Source organism: Macaca mulatta, chromosome 20 (assembly GCF_049350105.2).
Source record: "Macaca mulatta isolate MMU2019108-1 chromosome 20, T2T-MMU8v2.0, whole genome shotgun sequence".
NCBI lineage: Eukaryota > Metazoa > Chordata > Mammalia > Primates > Cercopithecidae > Macaca > Macaca mulatta.
In genome coordinates, this window is record NC_133425.1 from 16,505,631 (window position 1) to 16,524,096 (window position 18,466).

General features: G+C 49.1%; 1 protein-coding gene across 20 annotated transcripts in view; it reads right to left on the reverse strand.

Moving 5' to 3' along the window:
* Window positions 1-18,466, reverse strand: part of MYH11 (myosin heavy chain 11) — a 154,362-nt gene that overhangs the window by 25,775 nt on the left and 110,121 nt on the right. For all 20 annotated transcript variants that reach the window (XR_013410933.1, XR_013410932.1, NM_001438952.1 and 17 more), the window contains 8 exon segments: window positions 16,788-16,896; window positions 14,417-14,548; window positions 14,120-14,326; window positions 12,703-12,840; window positions 11,176-11,299; window positions 10,071-10,242; window positions 7,985-8,197; window positions 5,255-5,399 (listed from right to left, as the gene is read on the reverse strand). Coding sequence is in view for 18 of the 20 variants with exons in the window: in NM_001438952.1 (NP_001425881.1) it covers window positions 5,255-5,399; window positions 7,985-8,197; window positions 10,071-10,242; window positions 11,176-11,299; window positions 12,703-12,840; window positions 14,120-14,326; window positions 14,417-14,548; window positions 16,788-16,896 (1,240 nt within the window). In the remaining 2 variants the exon portion in view is untranslated.

Here is an 18,466-nt window from a genome sequence, read left to right on the forward strand (position 1 = left end):
TGCAGGTGGGGCAGTCACATCTCACTGCCCCCGTCCTTCACAGGTGTCGTGTGATTGACACTACTACTTCTGTCCTAGGTAAGGGAAACTTATTTTATGGAACCAGCTCCTGTAGGCATGTAAGTTGCCCTACAGGAAAAAAAAAAAAAAAAAAGTGTGTTGGAGCCGGGCACGGTGGCTTATGCCTGTAATCCCAGCACTTTGGGAGGCTGATACAGGCAGGTCACTTGAGGTCAGGAGTTTGAGACCAGCCTGGCCAACACAGTGAAACCCCGTCTCTACTGAAAATACAAAAACTAGCCAGACATGGTGGCAGTCACCTGTAATCCCAGCTACTCAGGAGGCTGAAGCAGGAGAACTGCCTGAATCTGGGAGGCAGAGGTTGCAGTGAGCCGAGATCGCGCCACTGTACTCCAGGCTGGCGACAGAGTGAGACTTTGTCTCAAAAAAAAAAAAAGTGTATTGGGCAAAAGCAGGATGGGGTGAAGGGCTGCTTTCCAGGTTGCAGAGAAGGGGAAAGAGAGAAGTGCATGTATCCTGAGAGGAGAGGACCCACCACTCAGCCTTCCCATAGTCCCTGGGAGGTGCTGGGCATTGATGTCAGTCCTCCCTCCAAGACATGACTAAGAGCTGCCAGACCTTAGATGGGGACAAGGAGTCTCTTGGTGGGAACAAAGCAGTGAAGTGGGGACCCTAGAGGACGTGGGCTCCCAGAAACCTTAGCCCAGCCTAAGACCCCAGAATCGGGGAGCCCAGGTAGGAGCTGATGTTAAATGTTTCCCCCCCAAGCAGGTGGAACCAGGTCTGTATGTCAGGATTCAAGTTGTTAGAGGCAAAGGCCTCTTTTTCCCTGCACCTGAGATGGGCAGAGGTTCCCACCTTTACCTGCTTTGTGTGGGTCAGTAATGGACATGCTGTCTGCTGGTGGCCTTAACTGAGTCTTCCCAAAGAGGCGTGGCTGGGAATGGGCTTGACTTCCAGCCCTTGTTCACATCTAATGACCCCTAAGCATGGGGAGGGTCAGTGACTCTGTCTGGGGCCTCACTTCCAACCATAATTTTTTTTTTTTGGAAACGGAGTCTCATTCTGTTGCCCAGGCTGGGGTGCAGTGGCACAATCTTGGCTCACTGCAACCTTTGCCTCCTGGGTTCAAGTGATTCTCGTGCCTCAGCCTCCCAAGTAGTTGGGATTACAGGCAACCGCCACCATGCCCAGCTAATTTTTGTATTTTTAGTAGAGACAGGGTTGTGCCATGTTGGCCAGACTGGTCTCAAACTCCTGACCTCAGGTGATCTGCCTGCCTCAGCCTCCCAAAGTGCTGGGATTACAGGTGTGAGCCACCGTGCCCGACCTCCAACCATAAAGCTAAAAGGGACATGTGTGGCTTACTGATGTTTTGAGGGCTAATTGTTCCTGAAGGTGGGAATAACCCATTTCAATTAAAATTGTCTAAAAATAAAAAGTAGGCTGGGAGTGGTAGCTCATGTCTGTGATCCTAGCACCTTGGGAGGCTGAACTGGGAGGACTGCTTGAACTCAGTAGTTTGAGGCCAGCCTGAGCAACATAGTAAGATACCCATCTCTACAAAAAAGTTAAAAATTAGCTGGGCATGGTGGCAGAAGCCTGTAAGTCCCAGCTACCAGGGAGGCTGAGGCAAGAGGATCGCTTGAGCCCAGGAGTTCGAGACTGCAGTGCGCCAAGATTGCACCACTGCACTGCAGCCTGGGTGACAGAGTAAAACCTTGTCTCTAAAAACAAAGTTTTTAAAAAATAAAAAGTAACTTTTGAACATTATACAAGGAACACAATTGAATGGGGAAATATGTATGGCATAGTTACAACTAGCAAAATCCGATTTGTCCAAAATACATAGAGTTGACACATTGTTGAGAGTTAGTATTTAGATCCTACTCAACAAGTCCATTGATTCATTTGGAGAGTGAGGGTGAGCTCAGTCCTGTGCAGTGCTTTTCAGAGGGTCCTCCTGAGACCACCTCCATCAGGATCAATGGCAGGCCTGGAAATTTGTACTTTAACGGAGGTCACAGGTGAAATGAAATTAATTTGTAAAGCACTTGGAATAGTGTCTGGCACATAAGTGCTACACTTTTTATTGTATTATTTTACTTACTATTTTTATGTAAACATTTGAGGTTCCAACAGACCAGGCAATGAACCAGCCCCCAGAAAGGCATTCAGTAAACCTCCAACATGGAAGACAGTTCACCTTGACTAGTTGATGCAGTTTAGATCTGCGTCCCCACCCAAACCTCATGTTCAATTGTAATCTCATGTTCTATTGGATTACAATTGAACATGAGATTTGGGTGGGGACACAGATCCAAACCGTAAAACTAGTCAAGGTGAACACTGGGGCCTGGTGGGAGGTGATTGGATCATGGGGGCAGTGTGTGTGTGAGTGACAGAGTCTCGCACTGTCGCCCAGGCTGGAGTGCAGTGGCGCGATCTCGACTTACTGCAACCTCCGCCTCCCCAGTTCAAGTGACTCTCCTTCCTCGGCCTCCTCAGCTGAGATTACAGGCACCCACCAACACACCCCCAGCTAATTTTATGATTCTTTGTTTTTGTTTTTGTTTTGGCGAGACGGCGATTTATTCTTGTTCCCCAGGGTAGAATGCAATGGCGCAATCTCGACTCACTGCAACCTCCACCTCCCAGGTTCAAGTGATTCTCCTGCCTCAGACTCCCGAGTAGCTGGGACTACAGGCGTGCGCCACCACGCCCGGCTAATTTTTGTATTTTTAGTAGAGACAGGGTTTCATCGTGTTGCCCAGGCTGATCTCGAACTCCTGACCTCAGGTGATCTGCCTGCCTTGGCCTCCCAAAGTGCTGGTATTACAGGCGTGAGCCACTGCACCAGGCCTCATTTTATGTATTTTTAGTAGAGATGGGGTTTCACTATTTTGGTCAGGCTAGTCTTGAACTCCCGACTTGGTGATCCGCCAATCTCAGCCTCCCAAAGTGCTGGGGTGACAAGCATGAGCCACCGCGCCCGGCCTTTGGGGGCAATTTCTAATGGTTTAGCACCATCCCTTTGGTGCTGCCCTCATGAGGTCTGGTTGTTTAACTGTCTGGCACCTCCCTGTTCTCTCTCTTCTGCCTGCTCTGGTCATGTAAAACATGCCTGCTTCCCCTTTGCCTTCCACCATGATGGTAAGTTTCCTGAGGCCTCCCCAGAAGCAGAAGCTGCTATGCTTTCTGTACGGCCTGCAGAACCATGAGCCAATTAAGCCTCTCTATAAATTACCCAGTCTCAGGGTGGGGTGCAGTGGCTCACACCTGTCATCTCAACACTTTGGGAGGCCGAGGCAGGGGGATCACCTGAGGTCAGGAGTTCGAGATCAGCCTGGCCAACATGGCGAAACCCCTTCTCTACTAAAAAAAAAAAAAAAGAAAAACAAATTAGCTGGGCATGGTGGTGTGTGCCTGTAGTCCCAGCTACTTGGGAAGCTGAGTCTGGGGAATCATTTGAACCCAGGAGGTGGAGGCTGCAGTAAGCCAAGATCACGCCACTGAACTCCCGCCTGAGTGACAGAGTAAGACTCCATTGCGCAAAAAATAAACAAATAATCCAATCTCGAGTATTTCTGTATAGCAATGCAACAACGGACAATACACTAGTGATAGAACCAAATGCAAACTCCCAACAATTTTTAGGCAATGCTGCACCCACTTAATCCAGCAGATCCAAAAGCTTCCACTGAAGGGGATGTGGAGGAGCTGGAACACTGAGGGTGACTTAACTCAGGCTTTCAGGAAAACAATCTGGCAGAAGGTCATAAGCTAAAAAACTTACCCTGGGGAATGAAGCACAGGAACTACCCCAAAGGAGAGAAAAGTACCCAAGGTTCAACATTCAGTACTGCTGTTTACCAGCTCCAACTCCCATGCACCCCAAAGAGCCCAGCAACAGGAGACAGAGTGATTTGACCTAGTCATTCTCAGATCTGCCATTGAAATCAAATAATAACAGTTTTCCTCCAGTCTTTTTTTTTTTTTTTTTTAACAAAAGAAAAATCGCTATGTTGCCCAGGCTGATCTGAAAGTCCTGGGCTCAAGCAGTCCTCCCTGCTTAGCCTCCCAAAGTGCTAGGATTACAGGAGGTGTGAGCTGCCATGCCTGGCCTGCCTCCAGTCTGCAGAGAAATTAAAATGGATAGAACGTTCCCAGTTTTAAGTTTCATTTAAATCTCCTCCGAAGTGTTGTTACACCTTTGCTTATCCCTGAGGGGCAGTATATTAATAGGCCCCACCCATCCTACAGGCTTCCAGTCCCGTAGAAGCCAGAAAGTGGGGTCTAGGGCCAGACCATTTGGGTGCAAATCATGACTCTCTCACTTACCAGCAGTGTGACCTTGGGTAAGTCTCTTCACCTCTAGGCACCTTGTATCTCAGTTTCTTTGCTTGTAAAATGATGACTTTGGGTAAGTCTCTTTACCTCTAGGTACCTTGGACCTCAATTTCTTTGCTTGTAAAATGATGACTTTGGGTAAGTCTCTTTACCTCTAGGTACCTTGGACCTCAATTTCTTTGCTTGTAAAATGAGTTTAATAGTACCTGTCTCACAGGGTGGTTGTGAAGATAATTGACATACTAGTAGTATGAGAAGCATTTCTATTCTTTTTTTTTTTTTGAGATGGAGGCTCACTCTGTCACCCAGGCTGGAGTGCAGTGGCACAATCTCAGCTCACTGCAACCTCTGCCTCCTGGGTCCAAGTGATTCTCCTGCCTCAGCCTCTTGAGTAGCTAGGATGACAGGCACACGCCACCTAATTAGCATACACCCAGCTAATTCTTTATATTTTTGTTAGAGGTAGGGTTTCACCATGTTGGTCAGGCTGGTCTCGAACTCCTGACCTCAAGTGATCCACCCTGTTTGGCCTCCGAAAGTGCTGGGATTACAGTGTTGAGCCACTGCGCCCGGCCTTTTTTTTTTTTTTTTTTTTTTTTAATTTTAGTAGAGACAAGGTCCCACTATATTGCCCAGGCTGGTCTCGAACTCCTCAGTGCAAGTGATCCTCCTGCCTCGGCGTCCCAAAGTACTGGGATTATAGGTGTGAGCCACCTCACCCAGCCTGTATGGGAAGCATTTTGTAAATAAATATAAGCTACTATCATCATCATTAGAATCTTATGTAACTTGTTTTTAGTCTTTATGCAGACCCTGACATGTAGTAATTTGAGGCCGCTGATGTCACTCTTACGTGTCATCACCAAAAAGCATCACCACTTACCCGCTTGAACTGCTCGAGCTGCTCTGTGAGCTCCTCCACTGCCTGTGCGTGTTTCTGCCTCATCTCCTGGACCTGAGCCTCGTGGGACCGCGTCTCTTCATCCAGGGCCTTCTTCAGCACCGTCACCTCCTGCTCCCTCTTCGCCCTTGACAGGAAGAACACGGTGGATGACAATTGGGTGGAGACAGAGGGTCATCTCAGTGCCGTGCAAAAGAATGAGAGCTCTTCCAGGACCCAGAGCTGCAATCCTCATCACCACCCCTCTCTAGCTGTGTGACCTTGGGTCACTCACCTAACATCTCTGAACCTAAAATTTCCTCAGCTGCAACATGTGGAGCATATCACCTGCCTAGGACGTCTGCAATGACTGGCAAAACAAATACACAAATTAATGGACTTGAAAGGATGTCTGTGAACTGCAAAATTTTGCTTAAATATTAATGTTGGCTCTTATTTATTGAGCAGTTACTATATGCCAGGCCCTGAGATAAGTTTTTTATATACATCATCTAATCCTCAGAGCGACCCAGAGGGGCAGGTGTGTTATTATTTCCGTTTTACAAATGAGGAAACTAAGGCTAAGAGAGGGTAAGCAGTTTTACCCATGGTGTCACAGCCATTGTATGATGGAGCCAGAATTGGAAGCTAAACCTTGACTTTGAGTCCATGGTTTTGTTTTTGAGACGGAGATTCACTCTTGTTGCCCAGGCTACAGTGCAGTGGCGCAATCTTGGTGCACTGCAAACTCTACCTCCTGCGTTCAAGCGATTCTCCTGCCTCAGCCTCCTAAGTAGCTAGGATTACAGGTGCCCGCCACCATGACTGGCTAATTTTGCATTTTTAGTAAAGATGGGGTTTCATCATGTTGGCCAGGCTGGTTTCGAACTCCTGACCTCAGGTGATCCACCCGCCTCTGCCTCCCAAAGTGCTGGGATTACAGGCATGAGCCATTGCACCCAACCTGGTTTTTTGTTTTGTTTATTTTTGTATCGAGTCTCGCTCTGTCGCCCAGATTGGAGTACAGTGGAACGCTGTCAGCTCACTGCAACCTCTGCCTCCCAGGTTCAAGGGATTCTCCTGCCTCAGCCTCCCAAGTAGCTGGGATTACAGGCGCCCACTACCACACCCGGCTAATTTTTGTCTGTTTAGTAGACAGGTTTTCATGATGTTGGCCAAGCTGGTCTCGAACTCCTGACCTCAAGTGATCTGCCTGCCTCGGCCTCCCAAAGTGCTGGGATTACAGGCATGAGCCACCACACCTGGCCCATGCACTGGGCTTTTCTGTATCAAAGTCCAGGCGGCAAGACAGCAGAACATTGTGCCTCTATGTGCATGTGACACAGCACAAAACCCAAAGTGGGGGAAATAAACCTCAGGGTATACGGTGTTGGCACAGCTAGCATAGCTATATGCTATGGTATATGCTATGCCAACACCACAGATTGCATTAAAATACTTTTATGTGTTTACTGAATGAATCAATGACCTAGTTTCACCAGAGTCAGGATTCGTGATCTGGCAGACATTTTGTTATTGTTATTTGTTCATTTGAAGTGAATCTTAAATTGAAAACCAATCTGATCAATTTTATTTTTAAAATTTAACACAAAAGTTATACACACACATACTTGGGAATTGGAGCCTGGGGACTGACTGATAACACACACAGACAGACAGGAAGGAATTTCTCAAAAATGCTAACTGGTGTGACTAAGGGTGATTTTTGTTTGTTTGTTTTTTGAGATGGAGTCTCACTCTGTTGCTCAGGCTGGAGTGCAATGATGCAATCTCAGCTCACTGCAACCTCTGCCTCCCAGATTCAAGTGATTCTACTGCCTCAGCCTCCTGAGTAGCCAGGATTACAGGCATGCGACACCACGCTTAGGTAATTTTTGGATTTATAGTAGAGACAGGGTTTCCCCATGTTGGCCAGGGTGGTTTTGAACTCCTGACTTCACCTGTCTTTGGCCCCCCAAAGTGCTGAGATTATAGGCATGAGCCCGACCCAAAAGGTGATTTTTTTTTATGTCTGTTTTTCTATAGTTTTCAAATTATTCTCTGAGTATATCCAAGCTTTCCAATGAGGATGGTTTTGAATGCAGCCTGACATAGAGTCATAAACTTTCTTAAAACAGTAAGAGATTTGTTTTGCAATTTGTAAATCTTTTTTAGTTCATCAGCTATTATTAGTGTTAGTGTATTTTATGTGTGGCCAAGGGAAGCCAAAAGATTGTACATCCCTGGTATATACTACTTTTCTGATGAGAAATAAGATGATGAGGGCCAGGTGCAGTGGCTCACACATGTAATACCAGCAGTTTGGGAGACTGAAGTGGGTGGATCACTTGAGGCCAGGAGTTCAAGTCCAGCCGGGGCAACATGGTGAAACTCCATCTCTACTAAAAACACAAAAATTAGCTGGGCATGGTGGCACACACCTGTAAGCCCAGCTACTCAGGAGGCTGAGACATGAGAATCACTTGAATCTCAGAGGTGGAGGTTGCAGTGAGCCAAGATGGCACAACCGCAACAAAGCCAGACTGCCTCAAAAAAAAAAAAAAAAAAAAAAACCATGCTTCTACAAGTTAAAGCAAACTGCAGCCAGGAAGGTAAATGCACAGGGGCTGAGACATTCTGTGATGCAGGATTTGCTTTGGGCTTGTCCGCTCTCCTGCCCCCATCCCGTTGGTGCAGTGGGACAGCAGGATGGTGGGGTTGATGGGTCCTCACCTGAGCTCCTGCTGAGTGGCCGTGCTGTCCAGCGTGTCTTCCAGCTCTGTCTTCAGGGCCTCCAGCTCCTCGCCCAGGTCTCGCTTCTGCTTTTCAGCCTTGTTCCTGGCGGCCCGCTCCGAGTCCAGGTCCTCCTGGAGGTCTGAGATGTGGCCCTCCAGCTCCCGGATCTTCTTTAGGGCATTGTTCTTCTGAGCGATTTCATCGTCAAGCCTTTCAGGGACAGACCCACCAGAATGAACCCCCAGCACCCTTGGTTTCCTGTCTTACAATGTGGCCAAAAATTGTTTTCTGGGACCAAACACTTAGGTTGCAGAGACATCAAACACCTTCTATCCACGTCCCCAGGACTGCTGCGTGATATGCCAGACTACTTGAGATTAACACAGGACCTGAGTGCCGAGGTCTGACGTCAAAACAGATTGTATATGTGCATGGGTGTGTGTACGTGTGTATGCACGTGTGTGCATGTGTGTGCAAGAATGCAAAGCATTGGCCCCAGACTGGCAAGGTACCTGGTCACAGTAGGGACTGTGTAGATGCTTTCTGAATGTTGGACAGTTATTCTTCCCTGGCAACTGTCTGTTGTTTCTGCATTTCCTCAGTGACTGAGTACCCACCCCACACACAGCACTTGGCCAGCCACTGCTTACGGGAGATATTCAGACTGGGGCTCTGCATCTGGTGGAGGTGGTGACCACAGATCAAGGTGGGCTGCAAGAAGCACTGTTAAATGGCAGAACGCTGTAGGAGAGGCAAGCACTTTGATTTTACTGTACTTGAATGGGCAGCAACAAGAGAGAAAGTGAAATAGTTTGGTTGGAGTGAGACTGCAGAGGGTGGGTGGGCTCTGAGGGTGAGGCTAAGGAAACTGGCTTTTCCCTAATAAGCCAGTGAAGTTAGGTTTTTGTTTTGTTGTTGTTATTGTTGTTTTGAGACAGGGTCTTGCTCTGTTGCCCAGGCTGGAGTGCAGTGGCATGATCATAGCTCACTTTAGTCTCAACCTCCTGGGCTCAAGCGATCCTCCCAACTCAGCCTCCTGAGTAGCTGGGACTACAGGCACACACCACCATGCCTGGCTCATTTTTCAACTTTTTGTAGAGATGGGGTCTTGCTTTGTTGCCCATGTTGGTCTCAAACTGCTGGCCTCAAGCAATCCTCCCACCTTGGCTTCCCAAAGTGCTGAGATTATAGGTGTGAGCCTCTGCATCCAGCCAGCAAAGTTTTGTGAGCAGATTCGTGCCCCAGAGGGATGTTTTCCCTTCATCACCCTAGCACTGTCAACGCAGCACAAGTTGGACGACAAAAGAGCCGGACCAGGGGATCAATCAGAAAGCTCTGAGGCTTAAATCCCAGCTCTGCCTCTTACAAGCAATGACATTGCTCCTGTTCTGTTACCCCTAGGAGGCTCAGCTTCCTCCTCAAAGACACCAACAGTACACCTGGCCAGGTGTCTGCAAAGGTATTGCTTGAAAAGAACTTAGTACAGAGTGAGCAGGTAAATAATCATTCACAGTGGCTGCTGCAGTATCAGCATTAGTGTAAAGCCAGCTAAGAGCCAGGAAGAGGGAAAAACCAGAGGAAACGGGTGGGGGCACATTTAGAAGGACTGGCAGAATCCGAAGGTCGCTGCTCGCTGTGGGTGAGCAAGAGCAAAGGAGGAGATTGGTGTTCGCAAAAAGGAGGGCCCTTAGAGGGAGGGGCTGGGGAAAGGAAGGTCATTCCCGCCTTAGACATGGGGTGTTTGAGACGCTCATGGAAACTGACTCATTGGGCAATCGGAAATTCAGAACTGGGGTCTAGATGAGAAAAGCCTGTATGTCGAAGAGGCGGCAGCAACACCGCAGGAGTAGGTGAGATCAACTGCAAAGAGACTATGTGTTTGTAGGGGAGAGAAGCAAGTCGAAGGTGAGGATCTGGGGGAGTGAACGGGGTCAGGGAGGCTCGTGGGAGGCCTGGCCTGGCCTGGAAAACAAAGTTCATGCCAAGGGCCTGGGGCCACCTTGACCAAGACAGCCACTGCGAATGAGCGGGGGCCCACGGGACACACGGACACACAGCAAATGCCCCTTGCTAGCCCCGCTACCTGGCCAGGGCCGCCTGCAGCTCCTCCTCCTTCTTAGCCAGTTGCATCTTGAGCTCTGCGATCTGTGCCTGGAGGTCAGCGATCTGCTCGTGGTAGTCGCTGGCATCACCCTCCAGCTTCCGTTTCAGCTTCTCCAGCTCCTGCCGGCTCTTCTCTTCCTTCTTTAGCCGCACTGCAAAAACCGAGGTGCTCTTGAGGAGGGGGGGAGCCCGGAAAGATGCCCGGAAATGAGCCTTCCTGCCCAGGCATTTTACACGGAGGAAATTCACATATTCCCCCATCAGTAACCGTCATAGCCACGGCCTGGACCATTATCTCCTGATGAACAGCACCTTTTATCATATCATCATTATTATTATTATTTGAGACAGAGTTTTGCTCTTTTGGCCCAGGGTGGAGTTCAATGGTGCGGTCTCTGCACACTGCAACCTCCACCTCCCAGGTTCAAGAGATTCTCCTGCCTCAGCCTCCCAAGTCACTGGGATCACAGGCACCCGCCACCATGCCTGGCTCATTTTTGTATTTTGAGACAGGGTTTTGCCATGTTGGCCAGGCTGGTCTCCAACTCCTGACCTCATGATCCGCCTGCCTTGGCCTCCCAAAGTGCTGCGATTACAGGCGTAAACCACCGCACCCGGCCCTTTTATCATATTATTAGTGTGTGTGTTGACTGAGGGTGATTCCGAGAGGTAGGATAGAGTTTCGCTCAATGGGATGATCCGCCATCCTCAAATTTCCTTTCTGATTTTCCTGCTTTTAAATATATCCATTCAAGGCCAGGCGTAGTGGCTCATGCCTATAATCCCAGCACTTTGGGAGGCCAAGGTGGGAGGACTGCTTGGGCCCAGGAGTTTGAGACCAGACTGAGCATCATAGCGAAACCCCATCTCTACAAAAATAAAAAATAAAAAAAATTAGCTGGGTGTGGCGGTGCATGCCTGTAGTCTCAGCTACGCAGCAGGATCGCTTGAGCTTAGGAGTTTCGGGCTGCAGTGAGCCATGATTGCACCACTGCACTGCAGCCTGGGCAACAGAGCAAGACCTCATCTCTAAAACAAAAAATAGCAAAATAAAATAAAAATAAACGTCTTGGTAGCTGGTTTACCTTCCAGTTCTGAAATCATAGATTCATGCTTGTTTTTCAGCTTGGTAAGATTCTTGGCCTTTTCTTCCTCTTCTGCAAGATTTGTCGTTAAGTCACTGATCCTCTCTTCAAGGAGTTTTCGTTCCTTTTTGGAGAAAGAGAAAGAGCTATCTTTAGCATTTTTCTTTTCTTTAGAATCTATGTTTCACTTTTAGTCATTTCCATATAAACAATTGAAAGAAAAACCCACATTATAACAAAATACAACTATAGCTTTAAATGGTAGAGAAGTCCCTTAACAATTTCCAAAAATTGGCCATATCTCATCTCATGCCAGTCTGTCCCTCACATTGTATGGTCAGCTAAAGGTACCCTCCTTCCATTCCTGCCACTGGCCAGCTCTTCCCTGCCCCAAGGCCTTTGCACAGTGGGCCAACCAGCTGAGATACTTTTCCACTCCCCTCTAACTGCTCCTTCATCTTTAAGTTTCTGCTTAAATGTCACCTCCTCCAGGACACCTTCCCTGAATACCCTTCCTCTATCCCCCACTGCCCTTTCCTTTTCTCTTTTTCCTCTCCCTTTTTCCTTTCCTCTTTTTTTTGAGACAGAGTCTTACTCTGTCACCCAGGCTGGAGTACAGTGGTGCTATCTCAGCTCACTGCAACCTCCACCTCCCAGGTTCAAGTGATTCTCCTGCCTCAGCCTCCCGAGTAGCTGGGACTACAGGCATCCGCCAACGCACCCGACTAATTTTTTGTATTTTTAGCAGAGATAGGGTTTTACCGTGTTGACCAGGCTGGCCTCCAACTCCTGACCTCAGGTAATCCACCCGACTCAGCCTCCCAAAGTGCTGGGATTGCAGGCATGAGCCACCGCCCCTGGCCTGCCTCACTCATAATATGGTGAACGCTTCCTTCGGAGCCCTGATCGCCATGGCAAATCATGGTTATTTGCCATCTCACTGGAGGGTAAGCCCCATGAGGGCAGGGTCCTCCTTCACCATGCATACCTGCATCGAACACAGATCCTGGCTCACAGTAGGGGCCAAGTTGACATCCAGCTCAAAGAACTAAAAGCAGGTCACCCTCGTGGGGCTGGTTAGTGACGACTGACTAGGGTGACCAGCTTGTCCTGGTTTTCTAAGGGCTTTTCTGCTTTGAGAACTAAAAGTCCCAAATTCCCCAAATCTCCCTGATCCTGGTAAGCCTGTTGTTTTGAATGCAGAAACTTGATTCCACTTTTTTTTTTTTTTTTTTTCTGAGACAGAATCATTCTGTCACCCAGGCTGCAGTGCAGTGGCACAATCTCAGTTCACTGCAACCTCCGCCTCCCAGGTTCAAGTGATTCTCCTGCCTCAGCCTCCCAAGTAGCTGGGATTACAGGCACCGGCCACCATGCCTGGCTAATTTTTGTATTTTTAGTAGAGATGGAGTTTCACCCTGTTGGCCAGGCTACTCTCAAACTCCTGACCTCAAGTGATCCACCTACCTCGGCCTCCCAAAGTGCTGGGATTATAGTGATGAGCCACCACACCCGGCCGCTACTCACTTTTGACAATTTATTGTTCTGATCATCCATGACCAGGATCTCATCCTCCAGTTTCTTGATCTTGGCTTCAGCCGTGACCTTCTCAAGTTGCAGCTTCTGCCTGGCAGCTTCCTCCTCCTCTAGCTGCTCTTCAAGGTCCTTTGTTGTGGAGGGAAAAGAGTAACAGCTTTGGTTATAACAAATTTACTCTCGTGGTGATCTGGAGACTAGTGAATGCAGGGGATAGGCCTGATGATGCCCAGAACTCTGCAGCTTCCTAAAAGGAAGAAATAAAGGCCTGGTCATGGTGGCTCACGCCTGTAATCCCAGCACTTCTGGAGGCGAAGGTGGGTGGATCACTTGAGGTCAGGAGTTCAAGACCAGCCTGGCCAACATGGCGAAACCCTGTCTCAAAATACAAAAATGAGCCAGGCATGGTGGTGGGCTCCTGTAATCCCAGCTACTCGGGAGGTTCAGGCAGGAGAATCGCTTGAACCCAGGAGGCAGAGGTTGCAGTGAGCTGAGATTGCACCACTTCACTCCAGCCTAGGCAACAGAGTGAGATTCCGTCTCAACAAAACAAAACAAAACAAAACAAAAAAACCTGGGTAAGCTCCTCTGCTTCGTGGAACCTCAATCTCCTCATCTATAAAATGGGCACAGTAGGTACCACGGTGGTTTTAAAATCGATCCACAAATTCTTTGCTACTCCAAAAAGGTGGAGCCTAATTCTCCTCCCCTTGAGTGAGGGTTAGATTTGCTTCTAACAACAACAACAACAACAACAAATCAGGAGGAAGTGATGGAATGTAACTTCAGAGATTAGGCTATAAAAGGTATTGTGGCTTCCTTTCTTCTCTCTCTCAGATCACTCCTTCTGGGGGAACTCTGCTGCCATGTTGGAAGGACACTCAAGCAGCCCTGAGGCAAGGCCTTCACGGTAGGGAACTGAGGCCTCCTGCCAACAGCTGTGTGAATGAGCCAAGTGAAAGTGGGTCTTCCAGCCCCAGATGAGCCTTCAGCCTCAGCCAACACCTTGACTGCAACCTCATGTCGCACCCTAAGCCAGAACCACTCACCTAAGCCACTCCCAAATTCCTGATTAGGCAAGATAAACACTTTTTATTTCTAGCTGCTGAGTGTGGCATGTTTTGTTATGTAGCAATAGCTAATAAATACAATTATCCTCCACTCAGGCTTGCTGTCAGGAGAAAAGGGGTTAGCACATGCAATGCAGGGCAGTAGAACAGAGTGGGCTCGCTGCGCTCAAGTCCCAACCCCAGCTGTGTGGCCTTGATCAGATGACTGACCCTCACCAAGCCTCCGTCTCATCGTCTGTCCCAGCAGGGACACGTATCCCTGGATGCACCTCCACAGGCCTGCAGTGAGGGTCAAATGATTTGCCTACCTACCACGGGCTGCCCCTGTGACAGCTTACCAGCATCTGCTGGGCCATCTTCTTCCTTTCAGCCTGTAGCTGCTGGCCCCTGTCTTCCTCCTCTTCCAGGCGGGCCTCCATCTCATGCAGTATCTCCTCCAGCTCCTGCTTCTTGGCCGCCAGCCGCACCCGCATCTCCTCAGCCTCTGCATACAGCTCTGTCTCTGCCTGCAGCTGTTCCTGTAGCAGGTTCTTCTCCTCGGCCAGCTGCACTCAGAGGGTGGGGAGGAGGCGGGTGAGCCCCACGGGGCCAAGTCCTGCTCCCCGGCGGCCCCAGCCACACATCCATACGGGTACCTGCGAGTGCTTCTGCTCCAGCTCCTTAAGCTCATTCTCTGCCTTCTGCTGCCGCTCCTTGGTCTTCTGCAGTTCATCCTCCTTGGCCTGCATCTCCTCCTCCTGCCGTGTCACCTGCAGCAGTGGCTTCACCTGCACACACATAGTCAGCCTGTCATTTGTTTTTGTGGCAAAGGGATATGTTGTCATAATAAATTTGATCGGTGGTTCTGAGCCAGGGACGATGTCGCCCCCACCGATCCCCACTAGGGGATACTGTCTGGAGACACTGGTGGTTGTCACAACTGGGGTGGGGGGTGGCTGTGGCATCCAGTGGGTAGAGGCCAGGGATGCTGCTGAACACCATACAGTGTGCAGGACGGCCCCCACAACAGAGAATTAGTCACCCCAAAATGTCAACAGTGGCAAGATTGAGGAACTCTAAATCAGAGCACCGGAAAAGGTGCAAAGTGAAAGGAAAAGGTCTCATCTCTCCCACTTTAGAACCATCCCAACAGAGAACTACTGCTGAAAAATGCTATTTACTTTCACGGACAAAAGGGAAAAGAAAAAATCTTTCATATCCCACCCACCTCCCTATCAAAGTCATTACTAACATTGTTTACATTTCCTTCCTGGCTCTTTTTCTATGTTTAAAAAACAGACTTAAGACCGTGCTGCCTAGTGTTAGCGGCTGCTTTTATTATTTAAAATTGTAAGATACAGACAGGCACAGTGGTGCATGCCTGTAATCCCAGCACTTTGGGAGACCAAGGCAGGTGCTTGAGCCCAGGAGTTTGAGACCAACCTGGGCAACATCATGAGACCCCATCTCTACAAAGAAAAGTAGCCAGGCATGGTGGTGTGTGCCTGTAGTCCCAGCTACTGAAGGGGCTGAGGTAGGAAGATCGCCTGAACCCTGGAGGTTGAGGCTACAGGGAACCATGATTGTGCCACTGGACTCCAGCCTGGGTGACAGAGTGAGACCCTGTCTCCACAAATAAAATTAAAAAAAAATTATATTTATCACCCCACGCTGTTACATCATTCTTACAACTTGACATAGCCATGTTTTTAAGTTAATGTATTTATTAAGAGATGGTCTTGTTCTGTCATGCAGGCTGAAATGCAGTGACACAATCAGAGTTCACTGCAGCCTTGAACTTCTGGCCTCAAGGGATCCTCCTGCCCCAGCTCCAGAGTAGCTGGGACTACAGGCACATGCCACAGTGTGCAGCTAGACAGCTAGGTAGATGTCTTTTTTTTTTTTTTTAGCAGACCTATTCAGTATCCAAGCCATCATTTAAATAGCTGAAAACATTCCACTGATGGATGAACCATTATTGAACTCATCATTCAGCTAGGACCAGACACTGAAATTCTGCTATTGTAAATAAGGCCATAATGAATGCCCTTAACTGTTGATTTTCTTTTCTTTTCTCTCTTTTTTTTTTTCAGTTGGAGTCTTGCTCTGTCACCCAGGCTGGAGTGCAGTGGCACAATCTTGCGATCTCAGCTCACTGCAACCTCTGCCTCCTGGGTTCAAGCGATTCTCCTGCCTGAACCTCCCGAGTAGCTGGGATTACAGGTGCCCACCACCACATCCAGCTAATTTTTGTATTTTTAGTAGAGATGGGGCTTCACCATGTTGGCCAGGCTGGTTTTGAACTCCTAAACCCTGGTGATCCTCCCGCCTTGGCCTCCTAAAGTGCTGGGATTATAGGCGTGAGCCACTACACTTGGCTAAGACGATTTTCTTAGGATAGTTTTTCAGAAGTTGGTTCAGTGGGGATGAACATTTCCAAAAAGCAGCAGAGTCTCAATCTGTCACCCCGGCTGGAGTGCAGGCATGATCTTGGCTCAATGCAACCTCTGTCTCTTGGGTTCAAGAGATTCTCCTGCCTCAGCCTCCTGAGTAGCTAGGATTACAGGTGCCTGCCACCATACCCAGCTAATTTTTGTATTTTTAGTAGAGACGGGGTTTTGCCATGTTGGCCAGTCCGGTCTCGAACTCCTGACTGCAAGTAATCCATGTCCCTCGGCCTCCAAAAGTGCTGGGATTACAGGCGTGAGCCGCCACCCCCGGCAGCATTCTTGAACCATCAGAATTACAGAACTGGAGAACAGAGTGGTCTCCAGGGCTATAAATGGGCCACATGAGGGATTCCAGTGCTGATGGAAATATTAATACTTTGTGTTAAGGTCCTGGCTATAGCCTATGTACCAAAGGACAGGGCCTCCTCGGGCCAGAGAACCGCCAACACGCAAGGTCTGAGTTGAAGCCCTCCATTCCGCGCCCACTTGTGACCACCTCCTTTCCCAAATGTGGAGGCTCCAGAGTGAAGAGCCAGGGCTGGGGGCCCCCGGGAAGGGGCGGGGGCAGAGCACTCACTTTGGTGAAAAGCCTCCACCACTGCCAGTTCCGCAGCTTGAGGTAGGCGGCGCAGTTCCTCTGAATCACCTTCATGGCGGTCAGCTGCTGCTGCCTCTTGGCAAAAGCCCTAGGGAGGGGGGAAGAGAAGGTGGGGGGGGGGGGTCATGAAGCCTCACCCTGCTGTCCACAGAGCCCTGCCCCGCCGTATCCCCAACCTGCACAGGGACATGCCCCATTCTCCCCAGCTCAGGTTCTTCCAGAAACCCTGTGTGACACATGTTTTGTCTGGCTGCAAACAACTTAAATCATCTATAGGCCAGAGCCTTTCTCAGTGGACAAGGAAGACCCAGGGCTCACAACATGCCCTGGACTTAGCTGAGATCCAAACACCACTCAGAAAACGCATCTATGTGCATCATTCCTAATGGGGCTTCTGTGCACCCCGGCTGCACTAGCTGTTTCTGTTTTTTCTTTTTTTTTTCTTTTTTGTTTTGAGATAGGGTTTCACTCATTGCTGTCCAGGCTGGAGTGCAGTAGCACAATCTCAGCTCACTGCAACCTCCACCTCCGGGGTTCAAGTGATTCTCCAGCTTCAGCCTCCCGAGTAGCTTGGATTACAGGTGCCCACAACCATGCCTGGCTAATTTTTGTATTTTTAGTAGAGATGGGGTTTCCCATGTTGGCTAGGCAGGTCTCAAACTCCTGACCCTCAGGTCATCCACCCACCTCGGCCTCCCAAAGTGCTGGGATTATAGGTAGGTGCCACTGTGCGCAGCCTGCACCAGCTGTTTCAGACAAACCTTTTTTTTTTTTTTTTTTTTTCAGAGACAGGGTCTGGCTCTGTGGCCCAGACTGGAGTGCAGTGGTGCGATGGCTCACTGCAGCCTCAAATTCCTGGGCTCAAGTGATCCTCCTGCCTCAGCCTCCCAAGTAGTTGGGACTACAGGCACATGCTACCATGCCGAGCTAATTTTTAAAGTTTTTTTTTTTTTTCTAGAGATAGGGGTCTCGCCATGTTGCCCAGGCTGGTTTCAAACTCCTGGGCTCAAGCCATCCTCCTGCCTCGGCCTCCCAAAGTGCTGGGATGACAGGTGTCAGCTACCATACCCAGCCCTGTCAAACCTATTCTCTCCTGGGTTGTTTTAGGAATTTCAAACTGTGACCCTGAACAGCACTCTTCCCATTTAAGGGCTATCAGATTGAGAAACAGATAGAATAGTGAACGGAATTCTGTCTTCCCTGCTTGGCTGCCATCTTAGACATGGGAAAACTTTAAGAATCAAATTGTCCCAGTCATCCTGGAACCAGGAGGGACAGCAACAGGGAATTTAGTAAGGAAACTTGACAAGTTAGGTCTGTTGCGGAAGGACCAAGAGCTCCCAAATCTGGCCTTGACCATCTTGGGTCCATGTGTCAATGAATGAACCTGACACGTCAGGGTCCTGCAGGCGAGGGTGTGGTCTCTGCCCAGTGACAACACTAGCCCCAGATAGAGAGCGGCTCCACCTGTTCCTGCAGTCCCTGGGGTGTGACTTTCACTGAGGAACCCGAGCCCTTCCCTGGCTCCCAGTCTTCACAGAACAGATGGGACATCACACCCTCTAAAACCCTGCCTTATAAATCCCATGGGGACATGGGTATCTAGACACGGTCAAGTCCTCTTTCCTTGATGCTTTATCCAATTCTAACATTTCTAG